This window comes from Danio rerio, chromosome 9 (assembly GCF_052040795.2).
Source record: "Danio rerio strain M-AB ecotype USA chromosome 9, GRCz13ab, whole genome shotgun sequence".
Taxonomy (NCBI): Eukaryota; Metazoa; Chordata; class Actinopteri; order Cypriniformes; family Danionidae; genus Danio; species Danio rerio.
In genome coordinates, this window is record NC_141029.1 from 10,754,603 (window position 1) to 10,781,446 (window position 26,844).

General features: G+C 38.8%; 1 protein-coding gene across 3 annotated transcripts in view; it reads right to left on the reverse strand.

Annotated features, from left to right (window-relative positions):
* Positions 1-26,844, reverse strand: part of thsd7ba (thrombospondin, type I, domain containing 7Ba) — a 435,675-nt gene that overhangs the window by 204,363 nt on the left and 204,468 nt on the right. For all 3 annotated transcript variants that reach the window (XR_015499198.1, XM_087267488.1, XM_087267487.1), the window contains 5 exons: positions 25,738-26,587; positions 19,892-20,140; positions 19,296-19,465; positions 13,356-13,511; positions 3,417-3,614 (listed from right to left, as the gene is read on the reverse strand). Coding sequence is in view for 2 of the 3 variants with exons in the window: in XM_087267488.1 (XP_087123614.1) it covers positions 3,417-3,614; positions 13,356-13,511; positions 19,296-19,465; positions 19,892-20,140; positions 25,738-26,587 (1,623 nt within the window). In the remaining variant the exon portion in view is untranslated. The remainder of the gene's footprint in view (positions 1-3,416; positions 3,615-13,355; positions 13,512-19,295; positions 19,466-19,891; positions 20,141-25,737; positions 26,588-26,844) is intronic.

Consider the following 26,844-nt stretch of genomic DNA (forward strand, 5'->3'; position numbering starts at 1 on the left):
CCGCGCTATGATAAGCGGAGATGGCGGCCACGTAAACCTTGAGAGTGGAGGGCGACAGCCTGCTGTCCAACTTCTCTTGAAGGAAAGAGAGCACAACACTAATCTGGCAATTTCGGGGGTCTTCTCTGCGAGAGACGCACCATTCAGTGAATAGACTCCACTTCAGGGCGTAGGCGCGCCTCGTGGAGGGGGCTCTAGCCTGAGTGATGGTATTAACCACCGCAGTCGGTAGGTTACCTAAGTCTTCCTCGCGTCTAGGGACCACACGTGGAGGTTCCAAAGATCGGGGCGAGGGTGCCAGATGGTGCCCTGTCCCTGAGAGAGTAGGTCCTCTCTCAAAGGGATCCGCCAGGGGAGGGCCGTCGCGAGGAGTGAGAGCTCTGATATCCAGGTCCGGTTGGGCCAAAGGGGCGCAACTAGCAGAACCTGTTCCTCGTCCTCCCTGACCTTGCACAGAAACTGCGCGAGCAGGCTCACTGGGGGAAACGCATACTTGCGCATGCCCCGAGGCCAGCTGTGGGCCAGTGCATCCGTGCCGAGAGAGCCCTCGGTCAGGGAAAAAAACAACTGGCAGTGAGCGTTCTCGGGGGAAGCAAACAGATCGATCTGGGCCTCCCCGAATCGCGCCCATATCAGCTGAACAGACTCGGGGTGGAGTCTCCATTCTCCAGGGCGTAACAGCTGTCGTGAGAGCGCATCGGCTGCACGATTGAGCGTGCCTGGGACGTGAATGGCGCGCAGCGATTTCAGCCGTGGGTGACTCCAGAGGAGCAGACGGCGGGCGAGCTGAGACATGCGGCGAGAGCGCATACCCCCCATGCGGTTGATATACGCCGCCGCCGCCGTACTGTCCGTCCTGACCAGCACGTGTTGCCGCTCCAGCACCGGTAAAAAGCGGTGGAGAGCGAGGAACACTGCCAACAGCTCTAGGCGATTGATATGCCAATGCAGCTGGGCACCCTTCCAGAGGCCCGCAGCCGCATGCCCGCGACACACGGCCCCCCAACCCGTGTTGGAAGCGTCTGTTGAAACAACAACATGGCTGGACGCCTGTCCTAGAGGCACACCGGCCTGTAGGAACGAGGGGTCGTTCCAAGGGCTGAGGGCGCGGCGACACAGCGCAGTAACCGAGACCCGGTGTGTGCCCGCGTGCCATGCGCGTCTGGGGACCCGATCGTGAAGCCAGTGCTGAAGTGGTCTCATATGGAGCAACCCGAGCGGCGTGACGGCGGCTGCGGATGCCATATGCCCCAGGAGCCTCTGAAAGAACTTCAGTGGGACCACTAGTTTGCTGTCGAGCTCCCTCAGACAGTTCAGCAACAGGCGAGCGCGTTCCTCGGAGAGGTGCGCTACCATGGTGATCGAGTCCAGCTCCATCCCGAGAAAAGAAATCCTCTGCACGGGGGCGAGTTTGCTCTTTTCTCGGTTGACCTGAAGCCCCAGTAGGCGGAGATGCCGAAGCACCTCGTCCCTGTGCATAATCAATTGCTCCCGCGAGTGGGCTAAAATCAGCCAGTCGTCGAGATAATTGAGTATGCGAATGCCCGCGAGCCGAAGGGGCGCTAGGGCACCCTCCGCGAGTTTGGTGAAGACCCGCGGAGACAGAGAGAGCCCGAAGGGGAGGACCTTGTACTGCCACGCTCGACCCTCGAACGCAAACCGCAGAAATTGGCGGTGGCGTGGAAGAATGGAGACATGGAAATACGCGTCCTTCAGGTCTATGGCTGCAAACCAATCCCGAGGACGAACGCATTGGAGAATGCGCCTCTGCGTGAGCATTCTGAACGGCAGCTTGTGCAGACAGCGGTTCAAAACGCGCAGATCTAGGATTGGCCGTGACCCACCGCTCTTTTTGGGTACGATGAAGTATGGGCTGTAAAACCCACTCTCCATCTCGGCTGGAGGAACCGGCTCGATTGCACCCTTCGCCAGGAGGGCAGCAATCTCCTCTCGCAAGACAGGGGCGGACAGGGGGTTGACCCTGGAGAAATACACGCCCGTAAACTTGGGGGGCCGTTTCGCGAACTGAATCGCGTAACCGAGTCTGATTGTGCGTATGAGCCACCGCGAGGGGCTGGCCCGCGCTAACCAGGCAGGCAGAGCCCTCGCTAATGGAGTCATCGCTACAATCGCTGACGTACCAGCGGTGGGGCAGCGCGGAGTGGGTGTGCTGATCCGGGAAGCACGAGGGTCCCGCGGAAAAGCTGGAGGAGAGCGATTCGCTCTGGCTCCGCACCCTGACTCCGGAGAGGGGGCTGGAGGGCTGAGGGAAGGGAGACCGTCCCCCCAGCGCTCGTGAGCCACTGGCGAAGCACGTAGAGTCTGCGAGCCGGAAGGCAGCGCGTCCCGGACTGGCAGAACTCGTGCAGTCACATCCGGGGAAGGGAAAAAGTGCTCTTTTACTGATGTTTTGGTGGCACTGAAAAGTACCGTTGTTATCGGGGCCCCGCCCTCCAGCGGGGAAAGAGCAAGTTTCCTCTTCTCCGGATGGCCTGTCTCAGGGACGCTTCGCGGTCCGTTTACCGGACTTAACGGCGCCCTGGGCAGGAGGGGCTGCCTGCTTTCGAGGTGAACGCCGCGCCCGCTTGGCCGGAGGCGCAGGCGGGGGCGGGGCAGCACTCGTTGGCGGGCGCCCTCGGCGAGGAACAGCGGAGGTGGATGGCTCGGCGGGCGGAGCGGGCTTACGGCCACGCCGATAGATGACATTGCCCATCGCATCCGACTGCTCTTTCACCGCCTTGAATTCCTGGGTGAATTCACCGACGGTGTCGCCGAACAGGCCAGCCTGGGATATGGGCGAGTCAAGAAAGCGAACTTTGTCAACGTCGCGCATATCGGCCAGGTTTAGCCAGAGGTGGCGTTCCTGAACCACAAGTGTGGACATCGTCCTCCCCAGCGCACACGCGGCGGACTTAGTAGTCCGAAGAGCATAGTCGGTCGCGGTGCGCAGCTCATGTAATAAGCTTGGGTTGGACCCGCCCTCGTGCAGCTCGGCCAGCGCCTGCGCTTGGTAGCGCTGGTAGGTGGCCATCGCGTGCAAAGCAGAAGCAGCCTGGCCCGCAGCCTTATAAGCTCTGGCTCCGAGGGAGGCAGACAACCTACAGGCTTTGGACGGGAGGCGGGGCAAACCCCGCCACGTAGAGGCGCCGTGCGGACAAAGATTGACCGCGATAGCGCGCTCCACTGACGGGATCGCCTCATATATATATATATATATATATTTTTTTTTTTTTTATATTGAATTGAAATGGCATTGGACAAAATAATGTATTTTTAATGAAGTAAATGCAGTCTCAGTAAGCATTAGCAACCTCAAAAAACTTTTGAACATCAGCGCATCCACAAAAAACACACACATACCCACATTTCAAAATCCCTCAGTATAAAAAAAAAACTAAAACATTGTATCTGTATACCTTGTGAATTGATGCAAGCCACAGTTTGTGTCCTGGTTCCATTCCCGCAGGTGCCATTGCTGGGCACACAAGCGCTCTCCATCTGCACCTGCCACCGGAAGCACAGTGGATCCTCACAGGGCATTGACTCCAGGAGATGAGCACAGTTCTCGGTTCCAGATCCTTCCTCCAGCACATCCCTCCTCCTCTGCTTGAAGCCTGCGAAACCGACCCACAGACAGGTGGATTAGAGCCATTGTGAGGGGAAAATCAGTGCCAGTTTCTGACCAGTGAGTTCTGAACAGAAACTCTAGCGGTGGCTAAATATGCCTGTAATAGAAACTCATTTGAAAAGGCTTTCTGTCACAGCTTTTGTTAGCAGAATAAATTCCTCCTCCCGCTCGGCTGTAATTTGCCTGAATACACTCTTTTCATTCACTCATTTGTAAAGCTATGAGCTATGACTGCAAACTGAGATGCCAGTCATGACTGAAATATTGCTGGAAAATGAAAATATTACACCTAAAAGTGCAGATTAAACACTAAGGAAAAACAGTATTGTTTGGCTGAATGTTTTTATTGAAGGCAGGACACTGCAGGTAAATAGGTCTCCGTGTATTGCCAGACCAAGAGAGGGCACTCTTGTTTAAATTCTGACTGTTAGTGCCCTCTACACAGCTTCTTCGGACCATATTCATCCAACCCAGGCTCATTCTGAAAATGTACCTCTATATACATTTCTGGAGAGCTATGTTTTTAAATTTTTTTCAGTTTTTCTTTTCGCAAATCCACCAGAGGTCGCTTTGTACGCTCTGAGATCTCAGTTTCTCTTGCGACCATTCAAGCCTGCTGTTCTCACATAAATCCACCAGAGGCCACTGATGACTGATTGTTTGACTAGCTTACTGACTGATTGACCCACCCTCCTCCTCCTCTAAACCCAACTAATAGTGTTTTGGTCAGCTGGAAAGCTGGAAAAGGAACAGCGTCATACCGTCCCCTAGCGTTCGTTTTAAAAATGAAAAGCAGCCATACGTACTTCTGGCTACATACCTCCAGAAACGTATATTGTTTTTCAGAATGAGCCTAGGTTGTATTAATGATATTTAGGCATGCCAAATACACGATGTGAAGATTTGAAAATAGGAAGGTTTCATTACAATGAAATGCATTCTAGGAATTTGAGACATGGGAGCCAGGACTTCATTGATCTCTATAGGTTTATTGTATCATATCAAAGACTATAGAATATACAAGACATGTCACTCCTATGGTTTTATATAGGAAAACGTGTAGTGTGAAACGAGAAATATATCCACACAAAGCTTGAAAGAACTTTTAAATAATGCAACTACACATAAAAACAAATTATTATTGGTTTTGTAATCTGTATGAAACAAATGCAAGGTACAGTCCATACCATCAAACAGACATCATATGACAGCAAAAAAGAGTCACTGTCGTTTTGGGAGATCTGCCATCAAGACCAAGTTGTGAATTACTTCAGGAGATCAGTGTTAACAGACGAGGCATTATTCACAAGATGATAACCTATAAAACGGCCATAAATGAGGTTGGTGTCGCGATCTACTTTCCTTCGAATACTCATGCACATTAGATTGGGCACCCTTTTCTTAGAAAGAAAACTAATGAGACAGTTGTTGTTTAATTTTATTGGTTGTTCTAATTATGTAATCATAAGCTTGGCAAACAGATTGGAAGAATTTGATGTTTCCCCATTCAAACAGAATGCTCCATCATAACACCAAGAGGCATATCAAGATAGCTGCAGAGTAAAATGACTTGACTTTGATCATATATGATTTGAAATAATCTGTAAGCTCTTACACCAAAAATAAAGAAGATAATCATATACAGTATGGAAATGTTTTCTTGAGGCAGCTCGTTGATAATCTGTGATTTACAGATAAGTAACATTGTTCATTATTTTATTTTTTTTATTTGCTTGCTCTGCAGATGCTTGTATTGTCTTACTCAACTTTATTGATGGAAAGCAAATTTTATGGAATGGATATTTTTTTTTTTTAGCTTTTTTTTTAATAATATATGAATATATCTACCCATACGTCAAATTTAAAATTTCTTCTGAAAGTACAAATAGTACCTTTTTACACAAAATTATACTTATTCTAATTATATTAATATACTTATTCTGGTTTGCATTGGTTTACATTGTGCACTACTGAGTGTGTCATAAAACATGGTATGGGATGATGTAGATTCCCGTCCTCTGTTACTGAGTTTTTTTTTTTTTTTTTGCTGCCTTTATTACTCATTTGGTGTCCAGGTTTATGACTATTTGCTCTTTGCTTTTCAAATGGGCTCAGAATTGGCTGTCACCACATCTCAATTACAAAGTAATGGATGGAAGGAACAAAAATGAATTATTATAGAATATATAATAATCCTTAATTCATTAATAATTTACAATATAGCAAAACATTTTGCACTTTATTTTTATTTACTTTACTTTTTTATGTACTAATGTTTAAATAATATATGATTAAACCCGCCCCACTTTACAATTTAATTTAATTTAAAGAAATCAAAGTGAATGTTTTGTTTTTTGGACACTAGTCATGTTAGTTATCTGTATCTTTTACTAAAAACTGTATGCATCAAAACAACATCAAAACAGCCAAATAAAAATGCAATACATTAATATAGCTACAAATAAGAATTAGTTGAAAGTAGAATTTGAAGTTTGATTTAGGTACAGTAGATGCTGTTGAAATGAAAATCTATGGCTTCTGGTTTGTTTTTGATCCTTGCCTTGTTTCTCGTCTTGACCCATTGCTGCCTAGTCTAACCTCTCGCCTGCATATTGACCATGATTATTGGATTACCCTTTTGATATTGTTTTGCTCCTGTTTATGACCCTTGCCTGTACAACCTCGATTAATAAACTGAAAGTGGATCCGCAAGTTTGCTCTCAGCGTCTCCTTCGTGACACAAGCAAAGTGTAAAATTTTATTTCCGCTAAACTGAAAAAAAATCCCAAAAGCCCAAAATCTTGAATTTACCAGGTGTATGAAAACTAGCATTTATCAAGATTATCAAGTAAAAAAAAATCCTATTAGGCCAGCTTTAATTAATATTTCATAAACTGGCAAACATTCTTAAACCCAGCTCTAGACAACATCAATATGCATTACAGTACAGTGTGCGAGGAAGCAAAAGAAGAATCAGGCATCACTCCAAGCATAATTTATCAAACAAGATGATCTGATGGCTAATACGAGGGTGGGACGCTAGCAGTCAGATATATTCTGATCCTGTTTACAGTCTGTGATGGTGAGATACTAAAGTTGACTATGTACATGCCAGTGCTGAGATTTGGTTCATCTCGTACTCCTGCAGGAGGGCTTGAGTCCGCAGTCCTGGAAAAATCATAGTGTCAGCCAAGCCTTTGAAATAATCAAAACACCCTACAGCTCTGAACATTGCTTTGACATCAAAATGACAAACTCTATAAGACAAGAGTGTATTGTGGGACAAGAGATCTGAATATGTAATGTAGATGCATGTATTTTAAACCTTAAGGGGGTTTGTTTAACTTAGTGCACAACATAATTGAGTAGGCATAAACAATATGCTGTATGTAAGAACAGACGTGTGCTATATCATTTTGTAAATTACATGTAGAAACCATTTGTTAGGTATTAGAATTTAAAATGTGACTAATATATAACACTAGTATGTAAGTATGTATACACAGCAACAAGTTTTGTGCAAAAACATGCTCAATTTTGGGTCTTTTTATTATTATTTCTGAGCTATTTGTTTCCAAAAGCAACAAGCCAATAATGAGACTGTGAAAGTGTGTAGCTCAGTGTCGTTTTTAGATATGGCTCTTTTTGTGTGCTGATTGAATATTCTCATATGTACCTGCTGCAAAGTATTGTGCATTAGAAAGGTACAAAATATCCATAGATTATGCAAATCAAAGTCAAGTATAAAATGTGATCCTGCTGCAGTCTTCCTACACTGCATGGGAATTGGCTATATTTTGTGATGGTATTATTGTAGCAATGATTTTTATTTATTTATTTATTTATTTTGTTTAATAGAATTACCATGCCAGTCATTACTATACATCTTGGGGAAAAAAAAAAAAAAACTGTAACCTGGTTAACAGTAAGTTTCCTTAATGTATACTATACAGTGAATAGCCATAAACCGACTTTCCCAGAACTCCCTCCTCGAAATTTTACTTTTCTTTTTGAAATCTACAGTTACAAACTGAGATTTGATAAACAAGTTTCAATAAAAGAAGAACTTTATTTGATGTTTTCTTTCCACTAAACAGAAAAAAGTCCAAAATTCAAGAACAAATCTCAAATTTTCAGGTGCATAAAACTGGGCATTTTTGCCTACAGTGTCTTGCCTTAAGTTTATCAATAAAAACAAACAGAAATTAGGCCAGCTTTAATATTTTTTTTTTAATAAATCAATGAAAAGTACTGTCTTTTAATCAACAGTAAAAAAATAAAGTGCTTAAGGTAGCAAAAAAAGCTTTTTAACAGTAAAATACTAGCAAGCCCAGATGCCAGTATTTTACTGTAAATTTGACAGTATATGAATATAAAAATCAAGATAGAGATGCAAAAATTAACAAATTTAAAAATAAACAAATTTAAATTCCCTGTTTAATCAAAAATATCTGTTGTCCTAATTTTAGTACATTAAAATAATTTATAGGATGTTGCCATGCTTTTTTTGCCTACAGTAAATCATTTCTCAACCACGTTCCTGGGAGACCACCAACTCAGATTTTCCAAGGCTGTGTTCGAAACTGCGTACTACTTAGTAGTTACTGCATTTGAATTTAAATGTACTCGGTTGTTAGAAAACTATGTTCTATAATGTATGAATGGAACAGTATGAATAGAACTCGGACGTACTACATTCACCATTTTGTCATGATCACGTGACCTACATGCTAGAGTTGTGTCGTTTCACTTTAATTTATGAATTCTCTTGTGGGGCATTCTCTTGCCGGAAATATTAAGTCATACTGGTACTGCTCACATACTGTTTTTTCGAATTCCATGAATTCCGACATACTACTATTTGCATACTGTTTCCAGCTTACTATATGGTGGAAGTATGCGATTTTAGAAGCAGCCCATGTCTCCTTAACCATACCTGATTCAGTTCATCAGTTCATTAGCAGAGACTAAATTGTAATGACTGTGAAAGATGAAGGAGACATTTAAAACATGCTGGTGGACTTCCAGGAACATGGTTGAGAAACACTGCAGTAAACAACACTACTTCTTCTAAATACTGTTTACCTTATTAAAAATTATATCGAAGTTGGCACCAACAACCTTGTGGTTAGTGGTCCTTTGCCAATAATTCCCCTCTTTCTGCTCCCCGCACTTGCCTATATATCTATGATCTCTACCGTGCCCCCTTACCTACACAATTAAATAAGGTAAAAAAGGTCAATATAATATTCCAGCGTATTTATACTTGTTAGAATATACAATTTATTTAGCTCGTTGATACATTAACATTATCTGTTAATATTTTTTTTTTTTATGTATGTATTTTTGTTGTACAAAATGTATGTTTTTGTACATATAATATATGACATTCACTTGAACCCATGCGCTAAAATGTACGCTTTGTTCGCTGAAGATAAACATGACAGGCCGAGGGTGTAACAAACAACTTCCTGCACCTCTGCGCCCCAAAAGTAGCATTCTTCTTTTGAAGATGACAACAGCTCAATCCCAGGACACTGAAAGAACAAATTACAACTACACATCACTGTGAAACTGCACCTGCACCTGCAGTACAGTGGAGCACATATTCCCATAGAGAACATGCATGCAGACACCATTCACACACCAGCGGCACCAAAAGCATCGCCTGGATGGCCGATGCCCTCCTCCAAACTGTGAAAAACAATTTGGTGGAGACACAGCCCTGCGGATATTAATAATTGAAAGGTTCACAGGAGCTATCGGATTTATTCATGGGAAAGACTGGTGGGCTGCAGGCGGCGTTTCACTTCCAATACTTCAGAACCTTATCAGTCCCACTTCAATGCTCCCTACTCACATTAATGCGGGATAGAATTTGCCACTTACAATCATTACCAGCCCGTGTTCAATTCATTCCACCGCATACGCTTACACTCACCCCCAAATCACACAAAGACGATAAAAAAACAAGACTGTGGGCATTTTCAGATTTGTGATGCACCAGAAATGTTAATAAAACAACAAAAACATACAAATCCTTGAGGCTCCTCTGATGAAATCTGAGTTTGAGTGTGTAAGACAGAAGTTGATTTGGCTATTTATGAAAGCTTTAGGCTTTAGAGTTCAAAAATCAAACCGTTTCTGAAACAGTAGTGAGCTGAAGTATTTGAGAACAGTAAATAGGATTTTGTCTAATGAGGTGCATTCTAAATAACAAATAAAACAAAGCAGACATTCCCACTGGGAGGACACAAATCACTAAACCTCCAGTACAGAAATCCAATTTAAAAATACACAGCATATCTTTGTTGTCTTGAAAGAATTTTTCTATTAATTAAAACTATTAAATAATAGAAATGCAAATATATCGCAGTACTTTAAATATTCATTTAATTATTATTAGATACATCCATCCTAATACTGTATATAAAAGTATCAAAACGTCCATTCTTCCATTAAATTTGGTTAAGTTGATTTGTTGAAAAGAAAAAAAAAAGGAAAAACTTGTCTACTGATGTGCCTGGACACAATCAGTGTTATTTAATGAGTTGAAACAATTTTAACTGATTCAGGAAGACAGGGCTGGACTTATCTAGCAATGAAATCTAAATAGATTAGACAGTTACATCAACATCCCAGGCAAGTCATTTCACACGGTGGCCATCTTTGAAATGCCTCTCGGGCAGTATGCTCGGGCATTCTGTCTAAATGGGAAAACATCAAATTCTACAAAACTGTTTACCAAGCTTACAATTACATTGCATATTTGGAACCAGCAATAAAATTAAACATCTGAATCAAACAAAATCAGCATAGTTTCAGGTTGCCCGAGCTAATGCGAATGCGCACTCTAAAGAAATGAGATTGTGACACCAATCTCATTTATGGTCATTCTACTCATTATCATCCTCTGGATAATGATCATCTGATCGTTTCGCTTTTCTAAAGTAATCCACAACTTGGTCTTGATAGCGAATCTCCTCCAGAAATAACAGCGACTCTTTGTTCACAAATTTGTGGGCATTGTACTAGCTTCCGTCATGTGATATGTGTTTGACAGGATGGACTGCACCTCGCCTTCATTTTATAAAGATTACAAGACCAAAAAAACTTTTGTTTTCAAGTGCACTTGGTTTATTTAAACGTACAGATTTCAAGTTTTATGCTGACATATTTCTTATGTCTTAAAGCAAGTATTCACTTTAGATTTCAATGTGTTTGTTGACCACCAAACTGTTGTGAAAGCAGACATCTGTTAGGAGCTTCTCTGTCAGTTTATAGTGATCGATGATTGGCTCCTTTACTAGTACGCAGGGCTTCATTTGCCATATTGACCATTACGCTTCTCCCTTATTCAAAACTATACGAGTGACATGGCTTGTGTATTCTATAGTCTTTGGTTACATCTAGTTACATCTAGCAATTACATCTAAACATACTGGCAGTCTACACTACAGTACCTGACAAAAGTCTTGCTGTCAATCCCAGTTGTAAAAGCAACAAATAATAACTTGACTTCTAGTTTACCAGTTGGATAAGCGGCAGAAAGTAGATTTTTCAGATGAATGATCTGTTAAACTGCATCCCAATCATCACTATTACAGCAAAAGACCAACACAATCTCACTGCAATTCGTAACTTTTTCATTTAGTGGCTAATTTGTATGAATTTGTACGATCTAATTCGTACAATTTAGTACGATTTGCTTATCCCCCAATGACGGTTGGGGTTACGAGTGGGGTCAGGTGCCACGCCTCCTTTTTAAAATCGTACCATTTCGTACGACTGAACTCGTTCGAATTCATACGAATTAGCCACTAAACTGGCAAAACGTAAAATACTTGCGTTTTCTCGTGAGATCAGGCTGCAAAAGACCTATTGGAACCCACATGGACTCAAGGTTCTCACAGAAATCAGTCAAGTTTGGTAAAGAAAAAAATCATGGTTTGAGGTTACATTCAGCATGGGGACGTGCGAGAAATCTGCAGAGTGGATGGCAACATCAACAGCCTGAGGTATCAAGACATTTGTGCTGCCCATTACATTACAAACCACAGGAGAGGGCAAATTCTTCAGCAGGATAGTGCTCTTTCTCATTCTTCAGCCACAGTCTTCTCATACTTTTGCCACAGCCATATCACCCTGCAGCCAAAGACCGGTTACTCTCTAAAGCTATGCAGAGCTGAGCCTGGTCAGTATCTGGATGGGAGACCACATGGGGAAACTAGGTTGCTGTTGGAAGTGGTGTTACAAGGCAAGCAGGGGGCGCTCAACCTGCTGTCTGTGTGAGTCTTAATGGCCCTGTAAAAAAGTGAAAGGGACACTATACTGTCAGTGGGTGCCGTCTTTCAGATGAGACGTTAAACTGAGGTCCTGACTCTCTGTGTTCATTAAAAATCCCATGGCACTTCTCGTAAAGAGTAGCGGTGTAACCCCGGTGTCCTGGCCAAAGTCCCTCAAACAGCCCTTACGATCATGGCCTCCCAATCATCCCCATCCACCGAATTGTCTGTATTACTGTCTCTCCACTCCTGCAATAGCTGGTGTGTAGTGAGTGCATTGGCACCACTGTCCTGTTGCTGCCATTGCATCATCCAAGTGTATGTGTGGAGAGACCCTCCTAATGATTGTAAAGGGTTTTGGGTGTGTGGCCATACTGTACACAATAAATGCGCTATATAAATATACATTACATTTAATTACATCACATTCAGCCTCCACTATCAAATATCCTGAAAGCAAAGAAGGTCAAGGTGCTCCAGGATTGGCCAGCCCAGCCACCAGACATAAACATTATTGATCATGTCTGGGCTAATATGAAGGAGGAGGCGTTGAAGATGCATCCAAATAATCTTTCTGAAGTTTGGGAGTCCTGCAAGAACACTCTTTTTACCATTCAAAATAAGTATTTTTTTCCACTGCACCATGACTTTACATTCTATACTGTACATTATTTCTGTTAAGTGACAAGACTTTTGTCTAAGCAAAGTCAGACCTAGATTAAATTAATACATTTTAATACATTATTTTGGTTAAATAACCGTAATCTAGAGAGCTTTGCCTTTCAAAAAATTCACTTCTGATATCAAATGAAAACTTGTACAAGACTTTCGTCAGGTTGGTAGTGCAAACTCATCAAAAGTGGGGGTGTGGGGGTGGAGGGGTTTACATAGTTACATCCAGAAGTTACATCTAAACAGCTGCATGTGTTTTTTCATCATTTTTGAGCTGGCAGAAACAGCAGAAAACTGAAAACTAAGCACACAAAAAATCTACAAAAGTAAAAATGGTATCAGATGTCACCTTTAATTAAATACCATAGTCCCTACGGTAATTTTTTTTTTATCCAGATTCAAGTCTCAATAAACCAGCTGAAGGATAATAGCACAGTGTTAAAGTCGGGATTATTCCTGTGATTGCCCAGAATGACTCATTTTTGGCTGAAAGCCCCACTTCTGTATGACTGATTCGAGTGACATCAGTCTGCCCTCTGCTAAATTCTCTCATTATAGGGCAGTGCTGTGACAGCTCGCTTCAGAAACAGATGTTATCACCTCTTACCAGAAGTGGTGTCAGTTTTAGATACTCTGTTAGCTTCGGGTTAAGCTCAGTGGAGAGGTGCTACAAGCATTCATTTAAAAAAGTGGATTTTGTAGCTTCTATTAAAAAGAGGGCAGAATGTTTTGCTTTTCATTGATGACATTTCTTTCCCGTATCATCCTACCTTTTCGTCCATGCGTCTCCATGCAGTTGTCGTGGATACAGGCTCCCCAGGAGGACCAGGATGAGAGCAGGCACAGCTGTGGGCATGGAATGGAGCAGGGCTGCACTGCAGAAGGCGGATCTCCTGTGCACAGATGCACATTTACAGGCCTAGACACTACACAATGACAAAGACATAGAAGTGTAGAGAGAAAGAAAATTCATGTTTAGTGAATTTAGTCTTTATTTTGGTAAAATATTCAACTTAAATAGGCTATATGTGTATTATACATTCATATGTTTATATTGCCAACATGTGAACAACTTAAGATGAAATACAAAACTCAAGAACTAAATATATTTCTCATAGAAGTTTTCTTTATAATTATTATTCTTAGGCTAAACTATTTTTACAAAATAATACATTTTGAACACATTGGGGCCCAACTATGTGGTGTTAGACACAAAATTGGACATTACGTCTAGATCAGGACTCATATATGTATATACATATATGTTTACAGGGTTTGACATTAACACCCGCCAGCCAACCAAATGCGGGTATATTTCAGCTGTGGCGGGTTAGACAGACACTCCCAATAGCCACTTAAACTGGTTGGAAATCATTTTTAAATTGTAGTTTTCTTAAAAGCAGGGTTCGACAATAAGGGTGGCCTAATATTTGTGCAAATGTGATCATAGATTAAAGAAGCAGCACAACTGACAAAAATAACTGTGTTCCGCAAGCAAAAGAAAATAGGTAAATACCGAGTGAGAGAATGATCAGTCGCGCACACAGGTGATGTGATGCGTGCGACTGTTAAAAAGCATGCACACTTCCATTTACTTGTGTGAAGCAACCCGTGCCTAGAGGAAAGCAACTGGTTTGGTCAGTTTGCACCCCCAGCACAGTCCTGCTGTTTTCAAGAGCTCTATATCATTTTGTAAGTGACTGTTTTTGTCTTAATTATTCTTTGAACAGATTATTAACAGGCCAAAACTTAAACTTCATTATCACTCACAGTATTTTTTTTTTACCTGCTTTCTTTTGCTTACTGTTATTTTTGTTAATATAGTTTAATTATCTTATTTTTTTTGTTTTACAATAACAATGTTTTAATAAGAGATTAAATCCCAGTTTAAGTGTGGTTAACTGGTGATCTGGGAGCTTTAGCCAGGACAGATTACTGTGCATATTTTAGATGCAAGACAATAGTTCTTTTTTAAATGTCAACTAGTTTTTATTTTTTTATTTAATTTTTTTTTTATGAAAAGTTTTGTTTAAATAAAAAAATACATGTATACAGCTATATTTTGCTTGTTTTGACAAATTTAAAATATTATTTTTTAACACATCTATAGTTATGCAGTGGCACAGAGTTAGACCTCTTTCTTGACTTCAGCAAACGCGTGTGGCATGTCATCACTTTGTTGCAGAGACACATTAACATTGTTTAATTGCCGGCAAAGTAGAACACGAAAGCAGCTTGAAGGGGAAAGCACGAGTTTGTCTGCAGTCTGGAGTTATTATAAAGTTGATGACGACAACATTGCCATAGCAAACTGTTAGATATGTAAACTTGGGGTTGCCTATTTTAAGTGGAGGCGCTATTTGTTTTTTATTTTAGATTTTTTAAATATTTACTGAAGAATCAATTATGAAGAATCAATGTTTTTTATTACTTGATTGTTCAAGCTACCTCACAGAAGTGCTCTGTTTGTTAACAGAGTTGTTGAATGTTAAAATAAGGGGAGTTAAAAATAAATACATCAAAAAATGAGTAATATCCTGGATCTTTATTTTTTATGTATTATAGAAGTATCGGATTGGGTTATGGTATCGGTAGATACTCGAAATCAAACGATTTAGACTCCAAAAAACTTAATCAGGACATCCCTAGTTCTAATTCATACTGGTGTCAATCATTCAATCAATCAATCAATCAATCAATCAGAAATGTCTTTTGAAAGTTTTTTTTTTAGGTGAAACCTATGGAAATGCATGATCTGTCAGGAATTGGTTTGATTTGTGAAATAAAAGTGCTACATAGCAGAATGGAACTATAGTGACAGTCAATTTCTTAAAACAACACATATATAACAATTTAGCTATTGATTAAAATTTTCCAATAGCTTGCATGGCCCAAGAGACATCAGCAGAAAAGGAAAGCTGTTTCAGAGGATCAGCAAATTAATACAATTTGTTTTTGTTCTAGCATAACATGCACTCAACAAATTGTTCTGAATAAAACTAGGAACACTCTGCACGAAAGAAAAAAAAAAAGAGAGAGAGATTTTGCATTGACTTTGCATTGCATCGATTTTCAATGTGACTTTTGCCAAACAAGCGTTCAAAAGTTTGCCCAAACCTCTTGTTAGTCTCTTACTTTGACTGTGCCTGTTAACATTAGTGTGAGCCCTATGGGTCAGGTGGAAAGCAAACACCACTGTTGATTTTCATTGATCTATATCCCCAAACAACATTGATTGAAAGGAGTCATCTTCATCTGTATGCTTTTCTCAACTCAGCATGACTCAAATCCATTCAAACACTACTTTTACTGGATAGTGCAGCTCCTCAAAATTCATTTCAGATCAAGGTGACTCACTTCGACTAACTCTAATCTTAAAGCATTTTTTAACTGGTGTATGTTTACTTATGGCTAACGCAAATGGACAAACAACTGACCCAGATTTCTAAAATCAAATGAGATTTGCATTTATAATTGGAAGCACTGATTATGTGTTTATCTGTTTGTCTGTTTGTCAGATCCTGAGCATCAACAAATATCCTATCTCGTTAATATTATGGTTAGTACCACCATTCGCTATGTACATTGTACTTTTTTATGAAAGTTATAAGTAGGCCCACATGGAATCTGCACATGCGGAAATACGCAGATTTCCACAGATTTTTAGCCCATCATTTAGTCTATTATTTACTTGTGTAAAAGTGTGTACATTTTTATTTAAACAGTTGTACAGTTTGTAAATTCATATTTTCCGTCTTTCAGTAAAGATATTATATAAGAGACTTGCATGGTTTAACAAATAAGTGGATCTAGTTGGATTTGCATTGTAAACTTTAAATAAAAGTTTATTTATTTATATATATTTTTTCATATATGAAGTTTTTAGTTATGATGCTCCCAAAATCATTCCGTTTTTTTACAAAATTCTTCGCAGAAATACCATAAAATGTCCGCAGATACCATCTGGCCCTAGTTATAAGTTTGCATTCAAAAGGAATGTCATTTCAATTAATGCTGCACGATATATATATATATATATATATATATATATATATATATATATATATATATATATATATATATGAGCAATATCACACGAGTAGCAGTGCGATATGGCTGTATATCGGCACTGGTGGGAGGTGTGCGTTGGCACGAGGCCGCAGTATAAACTGCGTTTATACAACAGTTTGACAGCATAATTGTGTATAAAAAGACGTAATCAAACACAGAGAGTTTTAAAAACCCTTTTGTATGAGGAACTACTTTCTTCCACATTGGATTCAAATCATAAGCTGACAGTTAAACAGTTGAGCGTGCATCTTTTAAATTTTTGATCTGAAGTGTCTGCTTTTTGCTGGCTGTATGTGGGCAGAGTACTACACAAAAGCCCCTTTCACACAGTGATACCGGTAAATATCCGGAAAATTTACGGAACGACTTTACCGGTATATTCAAAAAAGCGCTGTTCACACAGGCGAGGACGTTACGGAAATTTTCCGGAAAAGAGCATTCACACATCCATTCCAAAATACCGGTAAATTCTGACATCATTCACCACAAATGAGCTTTAAACGGCTGCGCTTTTGACTAAATTACAAACTCTTTTGATGATCAATATTGTGAACAACTTTCGCAGGATCACTTTCGCATGTCGAGATCATAATATGTGTGTGTGCTGGCGCTCACAGGCTGTTTCACAGGCACACGCAAAGCTTGAAGGTAAACAAACAACGGCTTATCATAAGCATCTTATCGATGATTATTTGCACAGTTGGCATTAAGAAGAACATATAAACGTGATCTGACTAACTTCTAGCAGCTAAATGCGTCTGGAAAAATATTCAAAGGCTTTTATTCTCACAAACCGCGCGGACGTAAATGCGTCTGACTGTTGTGATTGGCTAAAGCAGACGTCTCACGTCAGCACGTTCTAGACGTGCACGCGCTTATTCCGGAAATATTCCTTCTGCGTTCACACAGCGCAGCATTCCGGCAAATTGCCGGTAATGTTACAACTTCTCTTTCCGGAAAATAGCCAGAACGAATTTACCGGTATTTTCAAAAAGTGCCTGTTCACACATACAGACCTTTCCGGAAAATTGCCGGTAATTTTCCGGAAAGGTCTGTATGTGTGAAAGGGGCTAAAGTGTAAAGAGGCTGTAGGAGTTCTGATATTGCAGAATATCGCACGTCTATCAGCCAATCAGATTTGAGAACCAGACAGATCTGTTGTATATATATATACATATATATATATATATATATATATATATATATATATATATATATATATATATATATATATATATATATATATATATATATATATATATATAAAGTATATTGTGATATAAATACAACCTCACTAGATGACTTAAATAACTATTTGGAAAGAATGTATCATTTTAGATTGACTGGGATGATTCTGTTTTTTTATTTTTTTATTTTGAAGAGTCTAACTATATTCAGGTATACAGTAATTGAATAATTAAATGTAAAATAACACTGCATAGTCTTTGTTGTATAAACAATTCAATAAAACAAATCGTTATTAATTTTTCAAAGTTACAAATGGTACAGTTTCTTATGCCTGAATGCTTTTAAATGATTACTTTCAGTGTAAGTGCATATTAGTAAACACCACTTAATTAACAGTGGAACCTAAAGATGTGTTTATTTACATTAGTTAATGCACTGTGAGTTAACAATAACTAACCATGAATGACCCTTATTAGTCACACTTGTTTTTAAGGTACATTTCTTGCTATTCACAAATCAATAACTACTGCATGTATTGTACCTCAATAAACACCTAATTAGCTACTCATTAGTAGTTAAGGTAGCAGTTAGGTTTAAGTATTGGGTAGTAAACATCCATTAACCCAATAATAGGTTGGAACTAAGCCACCAGAAGTTAATAGTGAAAATTGATACTACCCTTTTATTTTCATTAACCAACATTACATAAAGTGGTACCATTAGAATTAATTTCTATGAAAGTAGTTTAAAATGTATATTAGTATCAAAATGGGAACATTTGTTTAGGACATTTATAATACATAATTTGTCCATTTTACTATTTACTGTGGCTTTTTATTAACCTAATTGATCCTTAATTAATTAACTTTTAAAGAGTATAAAAATAGAGTATGGTAGAGCATAAAAAGAATAAATAATTAAATCAACACATTTGCTGCTTCAAGGTTCAAATGTGCCTCAAGCATCATGAAAAGGGAAGCAAATACTGAAGCTGATGTCATAAATCCTGCCCTCTACATTTAAATGAATGGGATGTGAGCCAAAAAAAAAAATAAATAAAAATCCTCAAAGATGCTTTAAACATTATACAGTAGGTCATTCTTATCATGCTGAGGCTGTATGATCAAGTGCTCTTTTTAAAAGAACTTTCATTTATTTATTTATTTTCATTATTCTGTGTTCCTCTTTGGATCTGACACGCTTTGGAAGTGATATTGATAACTTGGCTCCATCTCATAATCACTTTTGCGTAAACTCTGGCTCCAAATATTATTGTCGGTGAAAGATTACAGCAGCCAACCCTGTGACATTTTGGCTTCACTTTCTACAGTGGACTGAAGTGGACATGTGCTGCCCATCTGTCTTCTTTTGTCTTTTTTGTTTACAGTCTTGTTTGTGCATACTATAGCCACATTATTACAGTTCACCTTCAGTGATACACTGAACCTTACCCTCTTTTCTATGATGAGGGGTGGAATTGTCTGGGACCTGGACGCAGTACAGCTGCCTGGTCTGAATCCCTCCACCACAGAGAACGCTAACATTGTCAAGCCTTCTGTCCTGCTGGCTAAGAAGAGGGGCCACTTGACAGTCCCCCCAATCGGTGCTCTTCCACACGTACCTGAAGAACAAAAGCATGCGCCCGCTGTGGTGAAATACACTTCTTTTGTTTTGGCTCTTTAGTCTTATTATATCGTGCTGAGCTCCTCTCAAAAGTTGTATTGGATAAATGGACACAGGGAGCTGCCGCTGAAAGATACTAATAGGCTTAGCTTCCAGTTTTCCGGTAGGAAACCATCTACTAATGAAAATGCATCGACTAAGCAAAGCGTTATGATGCATAAACCAGCATTTTTAATGAAATAGCAGTCTGTTTCTATTGATCAAAAACCTAATCTCATTAATTAGCTTCTAATCTTTACAACGCTCAGATGCAACAGCGGTTCAGTAAATAAATACTTGAACACAACACTCGAAAAACATTTAGTATTTTTTTTACACATTCATGTACATTAGGAGTTTATTATTGGGAGGATGAAAGAGAAACCTTGGGCAGTTTGGAAGCAGATCTCCAATGATGTTGCAGGCCTCCTTTTCTTCAAGAGCAGGGCATGCTTTGCCTTGACCAATGGGAGTGTGCGTTATGCTTCGAGTCCTGACCCGAAAACCAGGCGACATATCTGATGCTCTGCATGTCTTTGAACATGGACTCCAAACGGACCAATCGGAGGTCTCGCAGTCTCTGGGCATAACACAAGACTGGAAAGTGCCAGGGCCGTTGCCAAGGGTACAAAGGCTATAAGGAAGAAAACAAATAAATTAAAAATGAGAGGCAGAGGAAAACATATTCAAACATTTCAGCTCTGCCAAAAAGAACAGAAGACACCCTCGTTTTTTTTTTTAAGAGTTGAAAGAACATATTGTTTTTATAATGAGATAAATGCCATCAACTGCTCCTCAACTGCTGTTTGATATGGAGGAAAGAACCTTTTATGTTTTCTGTCTGTATGTGAGTTTGTCTGTGATGAGTTTGAAATTCAGTTTTAAAAGAATATAATTAAATGAATTTATAAATTCATAGCAACATAGCTAACTTTTCAGAGCAGCATAACTTTTCAATTTAATAACACAAGAAGTGTATCTTTGACAAAAAAGACATACTGAGTTTTAACACATGCAGTTTTGCTTTGCTTTGTTCATACCAGAAAATTAACAAATAAATAAATAAATGAATAAATAAATATTATTATTATTACTATTACTATTGTTATTATTATTACACACACACACACACACACACACACACACACACACACACACACACACACATTCATACACTACGGACAATTTAGCCTACCCAATTCACCTGTACCGCATGTCTTTGGACTGTGGGGGAAACCGGAGGAAACCCACGCGAAGGCAAGGAGAAAATGCAAACTCTACACAGAAACTCCAACTGAGCCGAGGTTTGAATCAGCGACCCAGCCACCTTCTTGCTGTGAGGCGACAGCACAACCTACTGTGCCACTGCCTCGCCGATTATTATTATTATTATTATTATTAATAATAATAATAATAATAATAATAATAATAATAATAATAATAATAATAATAACAAAATATATTACGGATAATATATATATATATATATATATATATATATATATATATATATATATATATATATATATATATATATATATATATATATATATATAATTATTATTATTATTATTATTATTACTATTTATTTATTTTATTTATTTATTTTTTTTAGTACATTTCAGTTACTGTAGCCCTGATTTGCTGAGCATTAAAAACGTAGACAGAAATAGGCTAAAATACCATTAAAAACCATAGTGTGTTCTGTAAAAAAAATAACAATACTATACAGTAGTTAAAAGAGGGCATGATGGCTCATTGGTTAGCACTGTCACCTTACAGCAAAACGGTAACTGGTTCGAGTCCAAGCTGGCACCAGTTGGCATTTCTGTGTGGAGTTTGCATGTTCTCCCAGTTAAGTTAGGTTAGATTACATTATTTATGCCTAAAGGTAGATTTGGTTTGCAGTCAAGAGTCCTCATCTCATAAGAGTGCCAAACAAAAAAGCTCATATAGTAACAACAAGAAATGGACATAAAGACATAAAACATAAACATAAAAAAACACTTATAAAGTATAAATAAATAATCACTTCAAGCGTCCACCTCTCAAAAATAAATGTTTAAAATAATCTAAAATATACAAGTCACCGAAATACCTCTGCTTTAGTCTATGCCTTATTTGAATGTCGGGGGGCTCTAGTTTCCCACACAAATCCAGAACACATGCACTAAAGGAAATGGGTAGGCTAAATTGTCCATAGCGAAGTGTGTGAATTAGAGTGTTTAGTGTTTAGCAGCGATGGGTTGCAGCTGGAAGGGTATCTTCTGAGTAAAACATATGCTGAATAAGTTGGTGGTTAATTCCGATATAGTGACCCCTGATTAATAAAGAGACTAAAAAAAAAAAAAAAAAGGAAGAAATGATTAAAAACAGTAGTTAGTAAAACAATACAAACAAAAACAGTACAACAAAAAACACCTTTTCCCCTGGCTTGCCTTCCAGTGCTTTAGTCCACTTCCTGCTTTTCCCCTTTACCTCAACTATTTATTCACTTAAATAGAAGACTCATGTATTATTTGTGTCCCCTTGAAAAATGGTTCCCTCGAGTTGTTAGAAGAAATTTACACTCACAGTTCACACTGTTATTTTTAAGACCAAACTGATAGAAGATAATTAAATAGACATTATGATCACATCATGTCCTGTTTTAGTTCATGATGAATAAAGAGACTAAGTCGAAGGAAAATTAATAAATGAATGATGTCTTTGGATCATGTTTATATTTAGCTTGAATAATTTCAGATTTGTTTAGAAGCAGACTGATATTTATAGCAATCTCAGTCTACAGTACTTGTTTGGTGCAACCAAGGTTCAGACGGCACTTTTCACACTCATTCACATGAACCAAGAAATCGCACCAGAGTCTGTTTTAATCAAACTAATCTGCCAAGTCAGTATCTGTAGAGCTGCACATCCGTGGATTTGTTCTTCAGTGTTTGGACTTTCAGTAATGACTATTAAACCACACTGAACTGAGCTAAACTGAACTTAAACACTAAAAACAGAACTGACACTGTTTCAACTTACTATGACACAAATTACATTGTAAAAGTGCTATACAAATAAAGGTGAATGAGTAAAGAACAAGTGTGAACACCCTAAACCAATCAGTAGTCAGAAATATTTCATTTTCCTTATTATACTGCAGTGCTTGAGTGATAGTAAAGAATTTTTGCATAGCAAGAACATCACACTGTGTAATGATCGTGAAGTGAAGGATATTTAAATGAGCGATTCACCTTTGTGTCCTACAAAGCAACGCCTGCAAAATGAAATATGAATAAACACACAACAAATTGCATATCTAATTAGCAATTCAGCCGCACAAGTCACCCGATTCAATTACTTGCTTATATCATAATCCGTTTGTGTAGCATTCATTTTTGCTTCATTTTAAATGATAATAAGGATATAATTGGAAAAACTGCACAAATTGAACTCAGGTGGGAAATATTCAAATCACTACATTTCATTGAGCATTCACGTAGGATTTACAAATGAATATGTTAATTAGAGCGAATGCTTCATCTCACTGTAAAATAACACAGCGGCCCTGCTCTTGTTATGCTACACCTGTAGTAAATCTGTCAGACCCCATTCTGCTCTACAAACCTCTAACCCTCCCTCACATTCAGCGGCGAAATGCTCGAAAATCCATATTATACAAATGTATAGGGTGAAAGTCAGAAAAGAATTAGAAAAAAACAGTATGACCATAGACAAAATACTGTTCATATATAAGATTGATTTATAAAGCCAATGCAAACTTATGGAAATTCCTTTTTTTTATGTTGATGCTTATTCGTGCAATTCAGGTATATATGATTTCATTCATATTTTACTGTGGAGTGTCATTTCTTCAATGAAGGATATAGGTTTAGGGGTAGGGAACACACCACCTTTTAATAATGTTTCGTTTCCATGTGCATTAAATTGTATGAATTCATACCAATTATTTCATGATCACGCTAAAGTTTGAGCATGCAAAAATTCTGTCGGATGGTGCTGTGAAAGCGGCGGGTTCAAACAAGATGAAGTTACAATAATAAAACAAATTATTTCGGGGTCACATTTTGATCTTCTCAAGAATTTATATGAAGAGAAATTGCAGGTCAGAGTCACAAAACTTGAACTGATGCGTTCGAAACTTGTTGCATGAGTTTGAATTTTCGGTCTGCCACATTCACATGCATTGGGATGAAAAGTGCAGTGTGACCACTATTCTGACAACATGTAAAATGGTAGCATTTCCTCGTGAGATGAGGCTGTATAAAACATACAGTAAATGTTCTGACAGAATATAGTTAGTTGTTGTTGTCAGATTTGCTCTCTGTGGAAAATCCACAGATGACATGCGCAACACTCGAGCATTTCAAAGTTTCACTGTGTCAATTCATATTTCATAAGCTTTTGTCTTCATAAGCCAATGACAGGTGACAATGCCAAACGCTGGAGTAATGAAAATGTTTGTATGTCAAAATGTAGCAGCTTCTTTTACATGACATGAGGATTAACAAGGGATGATCCCCATTTTGCGTCTGGTTAACTGGCACATCAAGAGTTGCTCTTTTAAGCTTGTTTAGTTATACAGTTCTTTGCACGTCATAGAAGGCCATAATTTACCTATATTAAATATATACCGTATAAGACACATTTATGTGTAAAATATAATGCTTTGTTATGCTTGTAAAACGTAGTGATATACAGTATATACAATGGCATATATATTAAACATCTGAGAAACATTAAAGATACATATAAAGGTTTTTACTGTTTCTGTTTTTCTTTATGAAATACATTTGGGTCAAAGACGAGAAACGGAGTGTGCCTCAAATTAAATGTAGCTGTGATTTTTCTTAAAATAAGTAAATAAATAAATAAATGAAAAACAAATAAAAAATATTAAAAATATTTAAAATAAAATAAATAAATAAAATAAAGTAAAATAAATAATAAAATTAAAATAAACAAAATAAACAATACAAAATAGTAATATATAAAAATAACATAAATAAAATGTATTTTATAAAAATATAAATAACAATAAATGCACGGCTGAGAGACAATAAAATAACAATTAAAATAACAATAAAAAAACTATTAAAAATTTATAAAAAAAATAATAAAAAAATAAATAATAAATAAAAAAATAAATAAATAATAAATAAAAATACAATAAAACAAAATAAAAATAAAATAAATGACAAAAATAACACAAAATATTTAAAATAAACTAAAAATATCTCAAATAAAATTAAATACATTTTAAATTACTTAAATAATGTATGAACTGTAAAAAAAAAATAATAAATAAATAAAATGGTATATTTAACTAGTATCCTAAAATATTTGACATATTTATAAAACTATTTTACCAAAGTGTAAATTGAGTATTTACATCTACAAATAGATGCCTTTTAAATGTTTGGACTGGTAGGATTATATTTGTAGTTCACTGCATCTGGTATATTCAAAGCCCTTTTTTAGTAAACATTCTGGAAAGCAAGCAGTGAAAGACAGCACCAGGACACAGGTAAAAGAGAGCGAAGACATGAAAGTCTACATTCGAGTCTTAAAACCTTTATCATGAGTGGCTGCCTGCGAATCAATATTTTGCAAAGGAGGCATCTTTAAAGTCATGTTCAAAGCCTGCCTTAGTTCCCGCATTCATTATCCTCAGTTTGCTGGGAAATCCATACTCTTTGTCAAGAGGAGGATGAGCTACATCTCAACAACTTCTAATTCTACTGAGAGAGTAACGAGAATAAAGCACAAACTGCAGCGTAACAGTGATTGACCGCCTATTTGAACTCATACTATGGACGCAGAGATTGCAGCATGAGTGTAAATTCAATCTTTTCCATCATGCTGGACTCTGTTCTGCTCAGAGAGGCAGCTCTCCCATGCTGCCGCCTCCGCCGCTGCTGCCAGAGGCATGCGTCTCTGCTCACCTTGTATGGTTCGGCAGCGGGAAGGAGATTAATGGAGGACTAACCGATTTAGCAAGGCCCACTTCACAGAGCTGCTTCAAAAATCCAGCTGCACAGCAATTCCTTTCACACAAGCAGCAACAGTACCTTGCTTTCAAGAGCATAATCTGGGATTTAGACCTTAAAAGGGTTTATGTTCTCAGAGGGTTTGTCTCTCAGCCGTGCATTGCTTGTACACAGATTATTGTAAATTGAATAGACATGGCTGATGAGTCTACGGATGTTCAAGGCTTCTTACCTCAGCATGGCGTTTTTTCCATCGCTGCGCATGCAACGAACTTGCCGTGTTTGATAGCCGATCTCCACATCTAAACCCTTGAGACTGTGCTGGTGGTGGTGTTGGTGGAGGTGGTGATGGTGCTGCTGGGAGCTCTGAATATGTCGTTTCACTGTGTTTCTTTCGGTATCTCCTGTGCTGAAGTCTAGCACGGTCCTTCCGCTCATCCAAAGCCCTTTATGTTGTGGCTGCCTGCATTCGCTCCAGAGGCCGACTTTAAGGCTGTAGTGATGCTCGCTTTCCCCAAGAGGACAGGGGAAAAGGTTTGAGCAAGTCCTTGTTTGGGTGAGGTTGGGGCAGTTGGCGCCTCCGTACATTGGCGCTGCTAGGACATGTCGGGTTCGATGTTGAAGACCCGCACCGCATGTTCTGCTGCAGCCAGACCAAGAGGAGAAATCGGACACAATGCAGTCATGAGGGCAGGGGATCAAGCAGGCCTGCTCGAAAGCTGGTCGTGGTGAAAAGAAATCGCATATCCTTTCTGTAACCGATGTGCGGTTGGAAGTGCGCACACAATGGACCTTCCGTCTCTGGATGCCGTGTTGGGCTGTAATGCACTGTGCGGTCCGCAGTTTGAGCTCATTGGACTGGAGGGGGGCTAGAACACAAGGGCCCCATTCTGACACTTCCCATTCAAAGAGGTCCTGGTGCCACTCACATACTTTAAAGCAAGGCCTCTGGCTCTCAGGTTTGTCTGAATGCCGACAGTTGGAGTGGTGTGTGGTCCAGCCTTCTGTGTGGATGCACCACACTGTCCTGGATTGTACCCCGCCGGTACCACATTCTTCCCCCATGCATCTGCCCCAATGACCTGGAAAAGAGGAAAGAATTACTATTAGCCTTTGAATTGTAAATCAAGCAAATTGTATCATGCAAAATCAACCTTTGGAAGATGTTTGGATGGAAATGTGTGTAGTAATAGTGTGTACGTAGTCATTACTGTGGATAACCAGGATTAATTTTTTGGCTTTGATCGCTCTAATAAATAAATAAAAATAAAAACACTAACCTTCTGTTTTAATCTAAATTAGTCTAATCCACTTCAATTTGTACTCTTTCTTGCAGAAT